The sequence below is a fragment of the Pogonomyrmex barbatus genome, unplaced genomic scaffold (assembly GCF_055798465.1).
Source record: "Pogonomyrmex barbatus isolate J1 unplaced genomic scaffold, ASM5579846v1 scaffold1, whole genome shotgun sequence".
In the NCBI taxonomy this organism is placed as follows: Eukaryota; Metazoa; Arthropoda; class Insecta; order Hymenoptera; family Formicidae; genus Pogonomyrmex; species Pogonomyrmex barbatus.
This window is the reverse complement of record NW_028297098.1, coordinates 26,035,321-26,054,278: the sequence shown is the minus strand read 5'-3', so window position 1 is coordinate 26,054,278 and position 18,958 is coordinate 26,035,321. Positions and strand designations below refer to the sequence as shown.

The 18,958-nt window shown below is 33.6% G+C and overlaps 4 protein-coding genes and 1 long non-coding RNA gene across 19 annotated transcripts in view; 2 read left to right on the top strand and 3 right to left on the bottom strand.

The window, feature by feature from the left end:
- On the top strand, positions 1-4,186 carry LOC105432296 (uncharacterized). The gene is made up of 3 exons (XR_016137905.1): positions 1-111; positions 1,337-1,431; positions 1,726-4,186. It is a non-coding gene; the product is annotated as an uncharacterized LOC105432296 (long non-coding RNA).
- Lim1 (LIM homeobox 1) overlaps positions 1-6,636 on the bottom strand; it is a 44,094-nt gene extending 37,458 nt beyond the window's left edge. For 6 of the 9 annotated variants that reach the window (XM_011647055.3, XM_089085183.1, XM_089085150.1 and 3 more), the window contains exons 1-2: positions 6,577-6,636; positions 4,837-5,268 (exon numbers count right to left, since the gene is read on the bottom strand). In XM_011647055.3, coding sequence (XP_011645357.1) covers positions 4,837-4,843 — 7 coding nt within the window. In that variant the 5' untranslated portion in view covers positions 4,844-5,268; positions 6,577-6,636. Of the gene's footprint in view, positions 1-4,836; positions 5,269-6,558 lie in introns of all 9 variants that reach the window. The other 3 variants (XM_089084618.1, XM_089085090.1, XM_089084199.1) reach the window with 3 other exon arrangements.
- A 199-nt stretch (positions 6,637-6,835) lies between these two features.
- On the top strand, positions 6,836-13,838 carry PIG-L (phosphatidylinositol glycan anchor biosynthesis class L). Of its 4 annotated transcripts, XM_011647099.3 has the most exons (6): positions 6,847-7,265; positions 11,826-12,361; positions 12,473-12,554; positions 13,049-13,245; positions 13,315-13,445; positions 13,538-13,838. In XM_011647099.3, the coding sequence occupies exons 2-6, from the start codon at positions 12,046-12,048 to the stop codon at positions 13,676-13,678; spliced, it is 867 nt and encodes a 288-aa protein (XP_011645401.2). In that variant the 5' UTR covers positions 6,847-7,265; positions 11,826-12,045; the 3' UTR covers positions 13,679-13,838. The 4 variants fall into 4 exon arrangements, with proteins under 4 accessions (XP_088941579.1, XP_088941655.1, XP_088941618.1 ...); XM_089085529.1 differs by having other exon boundaries at positions 6,841-7,265; positions 13,315-13,838; XM_089085492.1 differs by having other exon boundaries at positions 6,842-7,265; positions 11,826-12,554.
- Positions 9,252-11,938, bottom strand: LOC105432339 (mitochondrial fission process protein 1). Of its 3 annotated transcripts, none has more exons than XM_011647114.2 (4): positions 11,798-11,938; positions 10,626-10,799; positions 10,227-10,354; positions 9,252-10,144 (listed from the first exon to the last, which is right to left on the bottom strand). In XM_011647114.2, the coding sequence occupies exons 2-4, from the start codon at positions 10,678-10,680 to the stop codon at positions 9,830-9,832; spliced, it is 498 nt and encodes a 165-aa protein (XP_011645416.1). In that variant the 5' UTR covers positions 10,681-10,799; positions 11,798-11,938; the 3' UTR covers positions 9,252-9,829. The 3 variants fall into 3 exon arrangements, with proteins under 3 accessions (XP_011645416.1, XP_011645432.1, XP_011645424.1); XM_011647130.2 differs by having other exon boundaries at positions 10,626-10,729; positions 11,798-11,936; XM_011647122.2 differs by lacking the exon at positions 11,798-11,938 and adding an exon at positions 10,882-10,932.
- Positions 13,836-18,110, bottom strand: M6 (neuronal membrane glycoprotein M6). 2 transcript variants are annotated; one of them, XM_011647151.3, is made up of 5 exons: positions 17,849-18,110; positions 16,588-16,724; positions 16,323-16,505; positions 16,044-16,194; positions 13,836-15,817 (listed from the first exon to the last, which is right to left on the bottom strand). In XM_011647151.3, the coding sequence occupies exons 1-5, from the start codon at positions 17,850-17,852 to the stop codon at positions 15,504-15,506; spliced, it is 789 nt and encodes a 262-aa protein (XP_011645453.2). In that variant the 5' UTR covers positions 17,853-18,110; the 3' UTR covers positions 13,836-15,503. The 2 variants fall into 2 exon arrangements, with proteins under 2 accessions (XP_011645453.2, XP_011645444.2); XM_011647142.3 differs by lacking the exon at positions 17,849-18,110 and adding an exon at positions 17,132-17,634.
- Positions 18,111-18,958: the final 848 nt, after the last annotated feature.

Sequence of the window (18,958 nt, the reverse complement as noted above, 5' to 3'; positions counted from 1 at the left end):
GTCGACGCCACCGCCACCGTCGTAGCCGCCTGCTTCTCTTCGTCTGACACGCTATCGATCCCGCGGCGTCGCGGGAGACGAGAGGGTAGACTGCCTCGCGAAATGCCACAGGTTTCAGGGAATCTTTACCTTTCGCGCCCGCGAAGTGTGTTCTTCCACCCCCTCTTCTTCCTTCCTCGTTCCCTGCTCGCCACGACGCCACGCCACGCCACGCCGCTTCCACCTTGCCGTTTTCTATCTGCTCTTCTGCATCTACGTTATCTCTGTTTTTTCTTTTTATCTAGGTGCCGTTCATTGTCTTCTTCCTCCATCGGCTTTCCGATATCGCCTCCTTCGCGTATGAACGCGTACGACTAATTCCCTTCTCCTCTTTCCTTTATCGTCGCCGGTGATTCTCCTCTCCTCCGTTTGCTGTATCTATCCTGCTCTATCTGTATCGCTTTTCAAATATTTTTCTGTCTTTCTCTTCACTTGTAAACGCGGCGAGCATGCCTCTTCGTGTCTCTTCATTGGCTCGTTGCTGATGACTCGACATGATACTGTTATCATCGATATTCTCATCCGTCTGTTTTCTGCATCAATCCCGTTAATTTCTTTCGTCTCTTTTCCCTTCCTTCCATGTTCCTCTTGTGTGCTTCACATCTACTTTTTCCTTTTATCAATCCGTCATCCTTTCTTCCTCACTTCCCACTTCGCTTCTTTGTCCTCCTCTGCCTCTTGTCGATCGTACTTGTTCTTTCATATACCGCCTTACTCTCACTTCCTTCATCGTCATCCGCTATCTTCCTTTTCTTTTTTCCTACCTTCCATGCCTATCCCATCATTTCTTCTTCTCTCACAATCTTCTTTTACCCATCTGCTCTTCTCTTGCCCGGTTTTCTCTTCTTTCCACATCATCTCGCATATCTCTCGGTTCTCTCTTCATCTTTTCTATGCTTCCTCCATTTTGTTCTATTTTCAACTTCTATCTTCCTTAACTCCTTTTCTTCTTTATTTTCTATCGTACATACTGTACATTTTTCTATCTTCCTCTAACTTTACTTAGCACTAACGTAATTTTGGTTTTAAGCGCGACTTAAACATGTACCTGTTTTTCTTTCTAAATAAATAAAGATAGACATATTTAAGCGAGAACTAAAATATATATCTGTTATTTATTAAAAAAAAAAAAAAAAAAAAAAAAGACAGATACATGTTTAAGTCATGTTGGTACAATCAGATCTTATTTTCTTTTATTATGCATATGCCTTTTATTATGTATGTTCACAAAATACAACGCGTTATCGTAGGATGCGAGAGTACCTAACTGACACGCGCTCCTTTCTATCGATTAAAGGACTCCACGTGCCATTAACCGAGTGGCCGAATACTGCTGCTGCTGCTGGCTGCTGCGACAATCTCTTTTCGAGGGACAATTCGTGGATTGACAAAGTATGACTAAACATAATTGTCTCAACTATCTCCAAATATCGGTCAAATTTAAAATTTTATAGTTTGTTAAATAAATTAAAATTAGTTCGTTGTGAAATAAAGAAATTTAACTTCCGTCTGTACAATTTTTATTCATTTATTAGAGAGAATTTTTATTTTTTAATGTATTTATTTATTATTTCTATTGATAAAAAACAAAATTATATAAAATTTTATAAAATTATATATAAAATTATTATATATTATTTATGAAAATTAAGAAAAATCTGACAGAACTTAACATACAAAATATAGTTTATACAGATGTGGCGAGACACCCGATATAAAAAGCGGCATCACAAAGGATATCTCACGCGAATCGGAGATAAATCGGCACATCGTTTTCCTTTCTCCCGCGTATTTCTTCTCCTTCTAATCAGAACCAACGGCGGCTTAATGGATCTTCTATCGTACGACCGTAATTCGCCATAATTAGCCGTAAAAAGAAGTGGCTTCTATATAAATTATATTGTTGCGCTCGGTCAACAGTTTATTACGAGGGTCGAGAACTACCGAAAAGTTAATGCGGGATTATTACGGGCTCCCATGAAAAATTGCCCATCGGTTAGAGGTGTCAATTCGTAACGGCAGAACCAAAACATCGTCACATTGTCAGTTTTTTTGTCGGACCGGAAGCTAACGGCAACGTCGATCAGGGCTAAGAATGATACGAATGCGTTCGTGTGAATGAACGTGTGCCGCATCCCGAATAAAACCTGACGGAATTCCAAACTTAATATCCGTCGTCTTAATATCAACCGATTTAATTTCGCGGTGACAGCGGGTGGTTGCGCGCATGGAGATCGTAATTAAAAAACTCTAACCTGAAGGCGGCATTGGATTATAACTACTTCCTGATTCGTGGGGACTCAGTAGAACAGGTGTAGTAATAACGTCTCGAAAAAGAAACGATTAAAAAATATTACATTATGCGACCGCAAGTTTGCAACGAGTTTGTTTCGCCGCAACATTGCTGTTAAATCGTATAATCTTTTTGTACATAGACGGAACAATTTTGTTAAAGTAAAAAATTTGACCGGACATAGATCTGATGAAAATAATTTTATTAACCCAATAAAATATAAAATAATTATATAGAATATTTCTGCATATAGATGAAACAAATTTGCGGAGTAAAAATTTGGCCAGATATGGATTTGAAAATAATTTTATTAGGCCAATAAAATATAAAATAATTATGTAAAATATTTCTGTATATAAACAAAATAATTTTGTGAAGTATTTAAAAACTTGGCCGGATATGGCTTTGACAATAATTTTATTAGATACGATAAAATATAAAATTATTAAAATTAATAATTATTAATAATTTTTATATTATATTATTAATTATAAAATGTGTAAACAGAATTCTATATACAATTCTATAAACAGAACAATTTTGTGAAGTGCCTAAAATTTGATCGTTTATTGGAAAATAATTTTATATTAGACCATTAAAATAATAATTATGTAGAACAAAAAATTGATGGCTAAAATATCAAAAATTTGTATTATCATCATACTTAAGCGTCCTATTATAACTATCTAGTTGGCCCAAGATTATTTTCAAATCTGTACCTAGTCAAATTTTTAGATACTTCAGCAAAAAAATCATTCTTTTTGTATAAGCAGACTTCTTACCATGTCATTATTAACTATTAAACTATCGCGATCTTGCAACGAAGCATTTTTATTGCAAATCTTGCAATGTCTGTTGTAGGGGTAATACTTTCATCTAATTTATCCGCCAGTAAATGGACATCGTCAATAAACGATAATTAACCCAATCAAATAGAAGAGTAGAGAAGAAGAGCAATCGATACTCGAGAGAGAAAAAGGAAGGGAAACTATTGAGACGCGCGTTTTCGAGCATCCGGAGCACAGCCGTGGCTACCTCTAAGACGCGGCAGTAACTGACTATTTATTGCGGGGATTATCACGGGCTTCTGTCCATTCGAGACGATATTTACGGCCACGCCGTATTCGCGGGCGTACGAACGAACGAGCGAACGGACGAACGAACGAACGAACGAACGACTTCATTGCAATTGCGCGCCCGGAGGGTATTTATAGTAAGGGCAGCGTTATTAGCGCGGCTAAAACTTTACTGGATGGAGCTGGCCGCCTCATTTACGGTCGCGCGGCGCCCGTAATCGCATAGTTAGAATTATACGATTACGAGTCGGCACTCGATGTGTGCGTTATCGTCGATAGCCATTGAAATTCTTCAAGCGTCCGGCCGCGCGTAATTCCGCGCCGCGCATGAGGGAAGAGGGCGCGAAAGAAAGGGGGACGAAGAAGGGCGGAGAGACGCGATGGGGCAGGTTAATTATTAATTATCGAACGCGCGACGTGTCGTTAGGAGCCGCGCAAATGACTCGACCACACGCGCTTAAGAATCGTGCTGTTAATAATTCTTGGGCGCGACGCATTTCATATCTTCGCATTTAAATACGGAAAAATATATTCGGAGAATCCGGAATATTTGGAGAAAAGTTTTAAGAATATCGATTTAAAATTAAAAACGTATATATATATATATACGTGTTGAAGAGATGATGGAGAATTAATTGTATACGTGATACGAACTAAAATTGTATTTTTTAAAATAAATTTAACTTTGAAGAATGTCTTAAAATAAATTTTTTGAATGAATTTAACAATCTAAAATTTAGCATTTGCTTGATATTACAAATATGATAAATATTTTAAAAGTAATTTGGAAGTCCTTTTAACAATAATTTGTTGAATAGAATTTTTCAATTTGAAATAATTTATATATATATATATATATATATATATATATATATATATATAAATTTAATACTTTAGTTTAAATTCGACTGAAAAAAATTAATATTTCAAGAATATTATGAAAACATAAAAATTGAAGAAAATTGCAGTTTCTAATTAGTTGCGAAATTACTAATTTTAATTTTAATATTTTATTTTCTTACGAAAAAAATCGATATCAATCTTTTTATCGGAAATGACAGAAATTTTAAGAATTCCGTAATGAGGATTATGCAAAATATATTACATAATTATTTCGACTACCACTTTGATCATCGAGAACTATAAATCATATAAATAAAACGATCAATACAAAAAAAAAACAATCAAAACGTTCAACACGTAATCATATTCTTAGAGTTCTTTTCTCCGATATGCCCTGATAAACTCACGCTATTTAAGCCGTATGAATGAATCAACGATCACTTATAATTAACGTTCCCGTAATGAATCTCACGTTCGTACTCCTGTCGCTTTTATTCATAGACTTTCCTTCGACGTAACTACCAGAGATAAATGGAACGATCGATTTCATTAATGAGTAATGAATAAAAGTTATAAACTACTTACTTTTCATGGTCGCTCGATTTTATCCATCGTTGCTCGATATCCCCTTGAGATCCTCCTTTTCTTTCATCCTTTCGTTGTCGTTGCTTCATGGTGGTCATGATGTGAAGCACTGACACTCGCGAAAATGACGATCGGCACTCATCAAAGAACGACTACGTTTAGAAAAAGTAGCTTTGCAACTGTTGTAAAATTTTTTAATATGATTTATATATTTGGATCCAGTAAGGAACAAAGGGCAATAATCAATCGTATTAAAAAATCTTATAACAGTTGCAAAGCTGCCTTTTCTGTTGAACTGTACTATTGCGATATTATATCAACGCACTACGATGTCACTCGATTCAGAGTTGGTCGCATTTTACATGCGATGTTTGTTACACTTTAAGATAACCTCTCTCTGCTGTCGCGACGCGATGTGAATCAATCCGATATCTAGAAAATCAAGATAAATCAGAAAATAAGTCGAAACTATATGTATTATCGATATCGTAATCTAAAATGCGCAATTTCGAAACATGTTTTTTATTAATAAATAAATTAATTAATATTAATTATATTTCCACACTTCTCGTTAATCTTTATCTCCCGGTAATTCGCATATTATTCCGCGTTTTTGAAAGCAAAATGTAAAAAGTCACAAGAAAAATACGAAATCGGAGAAATGTTTCAGAAGCACAGTGATATATCCGAACTATAATGTCGTAAAATCGATTAAAATGTCGCACATGATGAAACAAAAACATCTTTATCTCGTTCAAATATTCTTCTCATCCTTTCCATCCTCATTTCGAGTGAATGGATGCGCAATAATATTTGGCTTCGAGAACAATTTCGATGCGAGTCGTCGAGAGCGAACCGACGATTCTCCATTGTAATGTAGCGAAGACTCGCGTTTTGTGTTTACCACGATGACTCGGACACAATAAAAACAAGGAATTAAATGCAAAGAAACACGAAACACCCTTGTTGGTAAATCTAAAAATTTGACCAAATATACATTTAAAATATCAGTAGTATATAATTTTATTGAACTCTCGAAATTATCATATACGACAGATTGCTAGAAAATTTTTGTAATATCATTATGTTTAAATATAATAATTTTGATGGTCCAACAAAATTATTTTCAGATTTATGTATATCTGACCGAAGTTTTAGATTTGTAGATGTGAAAACTATTCTCTCCATCTAGGAATAAAAAAATGATTTTAAATCAATAAAAAAACAAGGTATATTTATTGTATGTTGAAGCGTGTCGAAATTCAATCCTCTATCCTTAATTTTCTATTTTGTTAATTCCTCGTTCCTAGTTCCTTTCATTGTGTCTGAGTCCTAAAAATTAATACACAGAAAAACGTAAGCAGTAAAATTGGGATATTCCGTTTCTTGCTTCATCATTTATTTCCTTGTTATTCACTGTATGTTAATTAACGATACATTAAGTGTATCGTGGAAGAAACGAAACACATCCTAGCAGTAAGCGAATCTGTTAATCGAGTTGAGAATTATCAAAAACGTAAAGCGTGGTCTACAATGGTAGCTATAGTGGATGAGTCGTAAGTCGTAAGAAACTGATCAATCACAGTTGATAATTCGGCTCACACTCGACTGTGATTGATCAATTTCTTACGATTCACTACTGCTACTGCTCATTGTACACCACGCTTAAGATTATCATTTTAAAATTCTTGGTAAAGAGTGATAAATTCGTTAAAATCATACTCATTGTTAAAATCTTACTGTTTACGTCCTCCTGCGCGCTACCGGTCCGATAGTCCAAAAACTAATGCGCCACGCATCACCCCACCGCCGCCGCTGGCTGTTGCCCACCCCACTCCAAGGGCTGCGTCACCGAAAACGCGCACGAAAACAAACCTTGAGCGTTGTGTATACGACGGTCTTTAATTCCGAGAAAAATCATCTACCAACAAACAACAATAACGAATCGGTTTGAACAGTCGCACGACCTACGGACGGATCATTGCTCTTCGAGCCGCGGTCAGAGTTGGTTAGTAGCGACGAGCACGCGATTATTTTCTTACGATTAGTCTTCATTCCGAACTTTTATCTTCAAAATTTAATATTTATTTCTGTTTCTAGTATTCCCTCCATTATGCGCGAGGCCTTACGATTAAAGATTCTATTCTCTCGAGAATTGTAACACGATTCGATCGTTATTATTGAATTTCATGAGCACATCGGGGATGTTCGTTGACGAGTTTGTATTTCTCCTTATTCTAATATTGTGATGAGATATCATATTGTATTTTTTATTAACATCGGGAGTGTCGATCATAATTCTAATCACGTGTAGTCTGTCCGTGTTAGTGTTTTGCAAGCTTCATTAAAGAGTGACATGGAGAGACGAGGGAGAAGTTCTCAGGAAGGCGGCATCATTGGACTCAGCAATGATGGAGTGATTGTGAGAGGTGAGTGCTTATAACTTATTTTATTATAACTTATAACTTATCTTATTCATTACTGGAATTAATCGTACCGCTTATCTTCATGATGATTATGAAGGGAAATCTTTAAGTAAAAACGACGCGAGCATGTACATTATTTTACATGTAATTGTGATTTAATTAGTTATAAGTATCGGGAATTATTCATTCATTCGCGGTTTAAATCACGAAGTTTATTAGCGTATATCGAGAACTTTAAGAATACGATTGATCGTCTCTTGATCGTCTTCGCTTTAAAAAATTTAATACTTGATTTAACCCAATAGCGATAATAGAAATAATTATTTATTTCACACAATTTTGCAAAATTTATTTAAAATCCTTATTTTTATTTTCACAAAAGGAATAATGTTGATCGTAAGAAAAATAAAATGTTTTTATCTTGCGATTCATTAACTTCGTTAACAATGAATCTTCTGAAAATATATTATCGTTTTTTTTCTTTTATTATTCTAATCTTAATCTTGTATTAATTATATATTTAATAGTTTTAAAATGATCTTATGATCTATCAGTCGTTTGTACTTTTGTTATATTCATTTTAAATATGTATTAAAAAAATATTGTTTAAAAAGTATATTATTGCATTGAATCGGAATAAGAATTGAAAAATAAAGAGCTGAAAATGGAAAACAAAATCATATATTATGTCATTATCATAAAATATCATAAAATCATATATATATATATATATATATATATATATATATATTATATATATATATCATTATTCATCGCGATATTTAATATAGTATTTAATTGTTTAATATTTTAATATTTTAATTATTTATTTAATATATTTTAAGTTTTAAGTAATTCGTTAATTTGATCATAATTTGCCCATTGCTTATTACCCGCAGAATAAAAAACAAGTACATTAATTTGTTACATATTTGAGTATGGCATAACAATAATGTTACAAAAATAACGCGTTATTACAGTAGTGTTACATATAAAATTTACAAAAAATGCACCAACAGTTTTAATTAATAAGAATTTCTAATTTATATAATCGCGAAATGACAACATAAAAAATAATCGACGTTGATCCTTCTATCAGAATAAAAATAAAGATTTGAAAGAATTGTGTGAAACGAGAATTATATATATATATATATATATATATATATATATATATTATATATATATATATATATATATATATATGCATTTGAAAATTTATCTTATATCCGCTCTAAAATGAAATAGAAAAAATGAAATAGAAAAATATTTTCTATTTTCAAAACATTATTAGAATATTGCAGATACAAGAAGATAGAACAAATCTAAAGGATAAAAATCAATTCCGTGCGCGTTTAAAATTTAATTTCATGAAATGGGTTCATGTCAATGCACCTTGCATCATTTATTCTTTGCGGAAAATTCATGGCGTTATCTATGATCGAGAATTACACTTTAAGGAAACACTTAGTCGGTCTCATTGATGTCTTAATGCAGAACTCGCTCGAATCGCCGTTAAAAAATGTATATCGGTTACAATCGCGTTTATCATAAGCGCGGATTTCAGATATAGTCACGATAGCAAGGAAAATTATCTGGTACAAGTAGATAATAATCTCGTAATCGACGCTGCTTGCGTATAATTATTGTGCCGCCACGATGTGGTATCATTTTTTGCGCAATGCATTTTCATGAAACGGGTGTTACCCTATATTGCGTTGTTATTATCCGCCATGGAAGCCACATAGAACCTTTCTCCGTGTATAACTTACGAAATCATTCCTACATCGCGAAACTATCTAAATTCCTTGTCTATCGCAATGATAAATTTCTTTTAATTTATTATTAGCGAGAACTGAATTATTATGTAATATTTAATGTAATAAAGGAAAAATAAAAACGATATATTGTAGAAAACATTAAATCGATAGCGATGCATTATGGCAAAGACGATCGTATGCAATCAGATGACGAGATTACGAGATGATCTAGGGAATGTTAAATCAATAACTTTATTCAATAGTTTAACAATCGCGGCGTAAAAGCCAGCTAAAAATCTTAATGCACATACAGCTGTATAATATAACTATACGTTAGCTGTATAATATGTACATTATAACAAAAATATTTAACATTTTTACGATTAGCAATAAGATCTTCTAAGCGCATTGTATTGTACTATCTTAGGCAGTAATACTTTACTAAACCAGGAAGAGGTCGTGTAAATTCAGATCGTCTTACTTTTCTCTTAAATGATGTGATAGAAAAGGAGTTTAAATTTATTTGATTTTTCTTAGGTATTCTCTTATTGCTTATTTCATAGTTACGATTCTTATCTTGTATATTGTATAAAAAATTTTGACATTTGGAGATGATTTTAAGAAAACTTTCAAGCATCATTAAATCTTTAAATAATAGATTATAAAAAATATGAGAAATATTCTTCAATATATAATATCTTGTATCTTAAATGGAATCAATTCTTCAATTACAATATATAATATAGTTTGTTTAAACACGACCTCTCTCAGGTATTATATACTATACTTTTAATTAATTACGTTTTGCTAGTCATGTTTTACACCATATAGAGGCCCCTTTGGATGGTATCCAGTCCGTTTTCTGTATGTAACATCCATCGCGCCTTCCACAGCATGATCTATAGGATGTATTATGAAAGGAATGGATGCCAAGCCAATAAGCGTAGGGATCCAAGGCTTCTTCCAAGCTGCTCTTGTACTTTTTCTTTGTGCAAACTGAACTGCCGCGCAAATTCTATTTATGGTAAAACCAGGTATTATTACTGATGCAAAGGCCTGCCAGATCAAAGTATCTGACGTGGACAGTAGGACATTTTTGGTTTTCTGTGACGTAGTATCTGTCTGTAACAATATCAAAATTACTAAACTGCTAAAAATCAAAAATTTCTATTTCATTAAAATTCATTTAAAATTCTTATTATACTTGATAGACTTTTGCACCCTTATGCACCGTATCCGCAAGAACGTATCCACTTGATAATGCATAACTGAACCATACAATGGACTTTGGTACAAGACTTCTGAATGCCTCTCCCACTTCATTCGCATAACCTAAAAGTAGGAAATTATATTTTGTTAGAGAATATAAAAAGAACGTTTTTGAAATACCGTATTATTTTTATTAATTGTTTTGAGCTTCAATAATTAATTGAAAAAAATTGATAAAAATTAATTAAAAATAAAATACAAAAATAAAAATAAAAGAAAGTTAAAAAATAATACTTTCAATGATTCACCCCAGCGTACAGAATTATGAAGCATAAAATGGAAAAACATGACAGAAAATTTCAATAACATAGCTTAATAAATTTCTCGCCATTACCTAAATATCTTACATATGTGTCCCGATACAAGTCGACTTCTTTTCGATTGTTCATTATCCCAGAATTTCCAATTTTCTGACTATCTCCCGCGCGATGACATAACCTGTGGCAGACAATTAACCCTTCGCGTTCAATGTCGAAAAGATTCTTGTCTCAGACATAAATATCGGCCGCTAAAATATTTTTAAAAAAATGTATTTCTTCTATTCTCAGATATTTAGAGACTTAAAATTAACGATTATCAAATTTATGTACGAAGTTCATAAACATTGTTCCAAAACAAATCATATACTAAACATACATGAAGGCAGACAGAATTTAGAGAGATCGATAAATTCCTATTGGCAATTCGATATATCTATCGATCTATTTGGATTTTTTGAAATTTATCTTATTACCGATAAGATAATAAAATTGTAAATCACAAGAGTTGCATAGTTACAAAAGTTACTTACAAAGTTACTTACAAAAGTTTACATGATTAGAATTTAAACAATTAGTTTCTTAATATTAATTTTAATATTTATTATATTAAATCTAATGTTTTTTAAACGTATATATATTTAATTTGATAATATTTAATGTTTTATTAAAAACTGCATTTTGTATAGTTATCAGTGTTTGATATCTATGATATGTATGAAAAAAATTTATAATTTTGATATGCGATATCCCAGTATCATAAATATATATTTATTTATTAAGTATTTATATAAGTATTTATAACAAAAAATCATTAATTTACCCTATTCAAATTTTACATCACAATAAAAAATTTACAGGTAATAGTCGATAATATCAATACTCTTCAATTACCTCCGAAATTGCCTTGATAATCACAAAAATTTGCCCAAAGAATTGATAGTCTTTATTAATATCTTATCATTGTGTTTATTCTTAATTTGACTCTAACGTTTAACATTTTGTTAACACTCGAATTACGAAACGAATTAATTATTTAATTAATATCAAGATTAATTAATCTCCAAGATTCTCCAATAATCTAGCTTTTAAAAAACAATTATTTAAAAAACATTTTCTTAAAATGGCAGTTTGTAAAATTAATTCACATTATTAACAAAAATATATATTTGATAATATATATTTATCTAATTTGAAAGCTCTCATATAGATTCTACATCTTCTACATTTTCCACTGTCTTGTTCTCACCGTTTTTCCTTCTCTTCGTTTTCCTCAGGTTCTCCTTACTCTTTAGTCGCGGAGTATCTAAAACGGCGACTGCTCAGATCGTCCCATCGTCCGTCCGAGCCAGACGCGACATAACCTCAAACTCGGTTGGTCTGCGGTGACGAGAACGCGCGGTCTCGCTCGCGGGCGATAACTCGCGCGTTATCGGCGACAATGGCGGGCCCGCGATAGTCGGTCGCGCGTCGCCGTGCACGCGAGAAACCTCCAGGATGATGACCGATCTGGAATACGCGCGACTGTACCTCAGCCTGCAGATTAACGAGGCAGTGTCCTGGTGGTGTTTCTACATTCGCGAGATCTCGTGGCAGCTACTCATCGCCCTGCTGGCATACCTCTGCGTCTGCGTCTTCTTCTATGCGATTCTCAAACGGGTGGGCCATGCCGCCTGGCAGCTACCGGGACCACCCAGCAGACTCCTCCTGGTCACCGCTCATCCTGACGACGAGGTGATGTTCTTCGGACCGCTGGTCTACTGGCTAGCGCGCACCAAGGCTAGCGAGATCTACCTGCTCTGCTTATCTATGGGTACATATCCACTGGCGGGCTTCTGTCATCCAGAATCGCGAACGACGATCCGGAATAACCAGGCTAGATGTCGCAAACGCTGTCTATTGATGTTTACTAGTGTGCTTGCAGGTGGAGATCGAAGGAGGACAGACGAGCTGTGGGCGTGCACAAGGGTGTTGGGAATCCCAGAGGCTAACGTGACGATCATCATGTGAGTGTGTCTTAGGAAACGCCATCCACAATGCCATTCTCACATGTTTTAATAATTATTTATAAATTTTATTCTAATACTTTATTCTGACTGCATATTTAATGCTAAATGTGTGATAATTTTCATAGAATGGAAATTCATTTCATTTCGTAACGAATTCTTTACAGATTTTTAAGGCGCTTATTAGCACCAGAAAAATTGATTATTATTTTAATAATTGTGATACTGCAATTTCAGCTTTGACTTGAGACTATGTTTCAAGATTGGCGTATAGTTTACAAAGTTGAAAAAATGTATTGAATTTATAAGAAAATTTACATTGCACAATAACGGTAATCATTGACCTTCATGTTTTACTTATTGATTTAAACCTTAAAATATTTAATAATTTGTTTGCACTTATTCAATTTCATTTCGTGTTAAATATGTGATGAAGATATCATAAAATAGATGTAACTATATCTTGTATAATAGTCGGACAAACAAATGTGCAGGAGCAGCGAATTGCCAGACGATCAAGATGTGCAGTGGCCAACAGACACTGTCGCGGAGAGCATTCTCCAATACGTAGAAATGTATAAAATCAATGCTGTCGTGACGTTCGACAAATACGGAGTGAGCCGGCATAAGAATCATATCTCCTTGTATTTTGCGATCGCCGCGTTGTGTATAGAAAAAAAAGTACCTCCTTGTCAGTATCTCTCGCTTAATTGATACAAATACAGCAGACTTGCGAGTAATGAGCCCAACCATGTTCCAGATTGCAAACTGTATGTGTTAGAGTCCGTTAATATAATCAGGAAGTACATTCAACTCTTAGATTTGCCCATCAGTCTACTCTCAGCCTCGTATTGGTATCTGGTGACGTATGAACAGAAGCGAACGATCAAAGTAAATCGGGATATGCTGCTCTCTTGTTACGGAAAAATAATTAGTCATTCTTTTCCGACGCGAAAACTTCTAATATTATTTTTCCCTTGCAGAGTGCTATGGCCGCACACAAGTCTCAATATGTCTGGTTTCGAAAATTGTACATGATCTTTTCGCGATATACGTTCATCAATACTCTTCAAGAAGTCAGTGCCCTCGATCTGGAGCTGGATCTCCAGTTCGACGAGGACTGAGCATTGCTCGACGAACGAAGAAATGTACAAAATATAATATTAACTGTACATACTTTGTCTACCAGTGAATATTACGTTAATGTAAATTATATGAAATGAAAACTACATACCAAAGTAATTAACACGAAAACTTTGAAATATATAGAGCCATACTTGATAAGCGAGAAATATTTTTTTATTCGTTAATATAATAGAATATACATAGCAATTATTTTCAAAACGAGAACGCGGCACGCGGCTTTTACATCGTAACAAAAAAATCAATTTTCTTTAAAGGAAAAAACAAAAAAGATACTGCATGCCGTTTTATCCTTGTCTATACAACCTTTTGTAGCTGCATATATTTCGGACTATTATTTGATATGTTATATCTTTTACTTATCAAAGAGGTATATATATATATATATATATATATAATAAAGTGTAATCTGAATTATCGTAGATTAAAAAATCGTATATCAAATTTAAATAAATTGCGGGACGCGCAAGGTTTTTCCCCGGTAATCACATGAAAATCATTTGAGCAACTAATAATACGTGACGAGTCGAACTCACAATTGTACACATATTTTTAGTTATACAACATTAACATGTGACAAAAGTCATAGATCTTTTGCTTAGAGCCAAATTCTTTTCTTTACTTTGGCACAAGTAACGTGCATAGAAGAATTCGACTTTTGTTCCTTTTTCTAATATTTGATAGCAGAATCTTTTACTATTCGAAAAAATATATTCTTTTCACAACAAGTCGATATGTTATACATACAAATAATAGAGAATTTATGTATATACATATATTCTTCCATATGCACAAGTTTCTTTTTTTTTGTAACATTTAATTTTTATAAAAAATTGAATGTGAAAGATGAGTTTTTTTCTAAAAATTGCACAAACGACACGAATGTTTCCTAAAAGCATGCTGGCAAAATATTTAACGAAAATTCAATTAATAATCATGTTTTAACTGCTGCGACATATGCAGTCCTTGTTTTAATACTTTATTGGTATCGCAAATACAGTTGTCTTCTATTTTCTATATTTCTATTTTCTATTTTATAATTTTCCCAGCATGTTAAAATACTCAACGTAACGAAAATATAGTATTATATAAACGTATATATTCATATAAAAGAAATCTCTTTCGTAAAAAAATCTCAGTACTGAAGATATAGTATGTGATACACATAGAGTCTAAGAATTAGCCCTAATACCGAAAGATTAGACCGGCAAATGATCTAAAATCGTGAACACTCATATAATACTATTACGCGCACGATACAGGGTACGTGTGCGTTATACCGACGTAGAGACTTTTTTTTATTTCCGAGTAAAAAAAAATCTTTACGCTGGAATTTCGTGCATTTCGAAGATGCACAGAATAGATTTCAAGTAAAATACCTTTTCTATGAGTTTATGGAATGATATCATGAGCTTATTGCTTTAAACTGAAAGTTCGTAATCGTTTTCATTTAGATCGAGCTATCCACGCTAAAGATGCATTATAATAATCTCTTATATATGATAAACCGATACGTACGTACTTCTATGGGCATCTTTTGTACGTAAAACGGATAGATGCTTATATACGATTATAGTCGCAGATAAAATGGACGGCATAGAGTTGGTTCCCGCAAGATCCTCGAATCAATAAACTACCATGACGGTGACAGACACACCGCGCGATGAGCAGAATATCGAATTTAGGTACATAGAGAAGAGGAAGTGATACCCGGAAGAGATTTCCAATCGGGCGTAAATGACCTACTGTCTCAAATAGACGATAGGCTTAAAAAGAGTCCATAATGAAGATCTCGCGGGCCGTGTCCTAGAACCTATCTTTACCGCGATGAGAGCCGAGGGTACCCATTCCCGGTTGAGAGGAGTCCGGATCAACCGCGTCTTGTAAATACTGTAGTTCCTGTAGTTCTTGGAATTTTTCGTGATCTCGTATGTGTGCGTAGTTGGCAGACAGACACATCAGGTAATGTATTAGGCTCAGAATTACAAGCATGGCCGCCGCAGTCGCCAGGATGAACATCACCTCGGCCTTCTCCACGAAGTCCTTGCAGAAAAGTTTGACCTCCTGGGGTCCACATACTTGCATATCTTGCACGCGTGTATTGTTAGGAAACATAAAGCCTGAAATAATGTAAATTTGCTTATTTTTTAATTCGATTTCAAGATAATAAAACATTCAACAAAACTATAACAAAGTAAAATATAAAGTAGGCATTTTTAGGAAATCGAAAATATATATAAAATTTAAACATAATGTTATAATTTATATATATATATATATATATATATATATATATATATATATATATATCTTTCTATATTTCGATTGGTATGTATCAAGACTTACTGAATTGAGTAAAATCAATGCACTCGTCAAGAGATTGGACACGTGGATTGCTGCATAAGCCCCAGAATATGGTGAATATTAGCGTAGTGATAACCAAGAATGCGAATATCAAAAGCCAAGCAATTTGCAAGATGTAGATAATAGTCATAAACTGAAAAAATAAAAATATTTATATTAAGTTAATTAAAATAGTTTCTACCACAAAGATGTTTTTCACTATGACATTTTAATATTTTATTTAAAATCTTAAATATTTCAATTAATATTTTAAAAACTTACGACAGCACAAGAGATACGTCCACCCACTCTAGATCTCCACGCACGGTAGACTTTGTGCCTTGTAGCACCAGTCGCGAGACAACCGACACACAAAATCATGAATCCTAAAGCTGCCATACAAGCCCCAATTGACGCAAACACCAATTGCACTGCTTCCAACCATCCGAGATGCAGATGAAACACCTGAATAGATTTCATAATTTAAAATTTACATAATTTACAAATCATTCAAAAAAAAGCAAAAGCAAATTGTCATGCGATTTACCTGGTCCATCATCAGAGCACACAATGTCGCACCTCTGTACATGGTTCCACAGAAAATTCCAACTCCCAAGCAACACATAATGGTTGCTATGAGAGTTGCATACGGCACTCTGGCCATGCACTCGTTACACATATTCCCTGAAAAACATAAATTTTTTTTTTATTTTGTTACGAAAAGCTACTGTTTCCTATTTAATTTCAATGTTAATTATAATCAGAATTTTATATGTTGAAATTTAGATATAACAACCATATCACACATGTAATGTCAAAAAATAATTTGACATGATACACAGGTCATTGTTGAGGTAAAGTTGTAACTAGAAGCAGGTTCAACTTTTTGCTACGTTTGCATTTGTGTGGTAAATATGATTGTGATTTCTAACCGTTTATCATCACGTTTCAACAGCACTTTTCTATTTTTACTAATGTAGATTAAGTTTAATCTGGGTTTAATTTTTATCTTTTTTTTTTTATTTAAGAAAGAGTAAATTAAGCCGAGATTAAAATTAATCTACAGTTGGAAGCAGATATCAGACACTTACTACAATCTCGTTCCCTCGAGTGTAAGCCGTGCAAACTACGCTCGGAGAATCTATCTAGACTAACGTTACTCGCAAAGTTGCCACGCAGCGGCAGACTCTCTCTGGCCAGACGCGACTCGCGTAATTTCGCCATTCTAATATAATTATAGAAGTAACAACAGCCAATTCGACAATAAAAATAATTGAAGAACCGCGTAGCGATCCGTGTAGGCGTTCGGACAATGACTAAATCGCAATCAACGACGATGACTAATCGCTTATCTGCAGACTGGTCAGATAACGCGTAACGTGCAAACGCGTGCAATTCTGACGTGCGTTCATTCACAAACTCGGCAGTGCCGTTAGCGTCGTGTCAGGGCGTCTTCGACGAAACTAATTAGCGCGTGGCGTTTATTATTATTGACATCCACGATGCCGTTCGTCTCTTAATGAGGCATAACGGGCTCGCTCGATATTCGTTCACGCCGAAGAGTCTAATTGTAATGTACGTTGTACCAAAATTAGTTGAATGTTCACGCAATCGGTTATCGATTATGTCAAATCTCAGAGATACCTCTGTTTACAACCGTATGGAACCGTTATGACGCTTTCACACGCTCTTTGTTCGACGATCGTCGAAAGGAAAATCACGCGATGCAGAAGATCATGTTGATTTATGACGCATGAACGAAAAAGTTTTATGAGAATTTTCGTCGGATTAATATATGACAGACTCACCCATATTCGCAGCTTCTGTTGCGCGTCGCGTCCACTGAGTTTTAGGTTAGGTACGCCCGAAGGAGGCAGGAAGGGCAGCGCCCGTATGTACGTGCATACGTACAACACGCGTGTCGCTGAATCCCCCGATTATAATAGACGTTTCCTCATTAATTGCTGCAGCAATGAAGGACATCCCACTCGCGATCTCAATCGCTCGAGCGCGAAAAGAGAAAGATCACTAGCGAGCGGATTCAATAAATACTCAATTCCACAAATTGCATGCCAACGATTTAAGAAACCTATCAGGATTTAGTTCTCTCTTTCTCTCTCTCTCTCTCTCTCTCTCTCTCTCTCTCTCTCTCTCTCTCTTCTCTCTCTCTCTTTTTCATCTGCAAAAATTATAAATAAATTAGTATGATTATTACAAAATATGCAGTATTTAATTGTTAAAAAATTTATAATGGTTACGTTATATTTATAGAAAGATTATACATTTTTCTTAAAATATCATAAAATTTGTATTCTGCAATGACAAATTTTTTATTATGCTGTCGTAACAAGCATAATAAACGCAAGCATGCTCTTTGTATAATTTTTTTCTAAACAAAATTCTTTCTAATTTATTAATAATATAAAATAAATGGAAAATAGAATAAGGCTTTTTTGTTCATGAGATAGCGATAATATTTATGTTTCCGAATAATATATTTATTAATATCTGAAAATCACGTTTGTATTATCAAAAAGCAATCACATTTGTGTAATATAATTATAAGCACATCATTGTACAAAGACATCATTGTACATTATTTTTCTGCAAATATTCGTATCGTGTTGAAATTACCGAAACAGTTTTACTTTATATGATAGAAAAACGATATATTAAAAATATTATTTTTATAAAATATGATTAGACAAATAAAATAATAATAAAATTTTATCAAAGTATATATATTTTCATATACATTACAATCATATATAAGATACGATGTATAATTAGAATTATTAAGTATGTACGAATATTATTAAAAGTTAAGAGGTTAGAACCTTACAAATAAAAAAATAAATATATATTATTTAAAAAAATATAATAATCCCAATGAATGATTTCATATGAGAAATTTATAA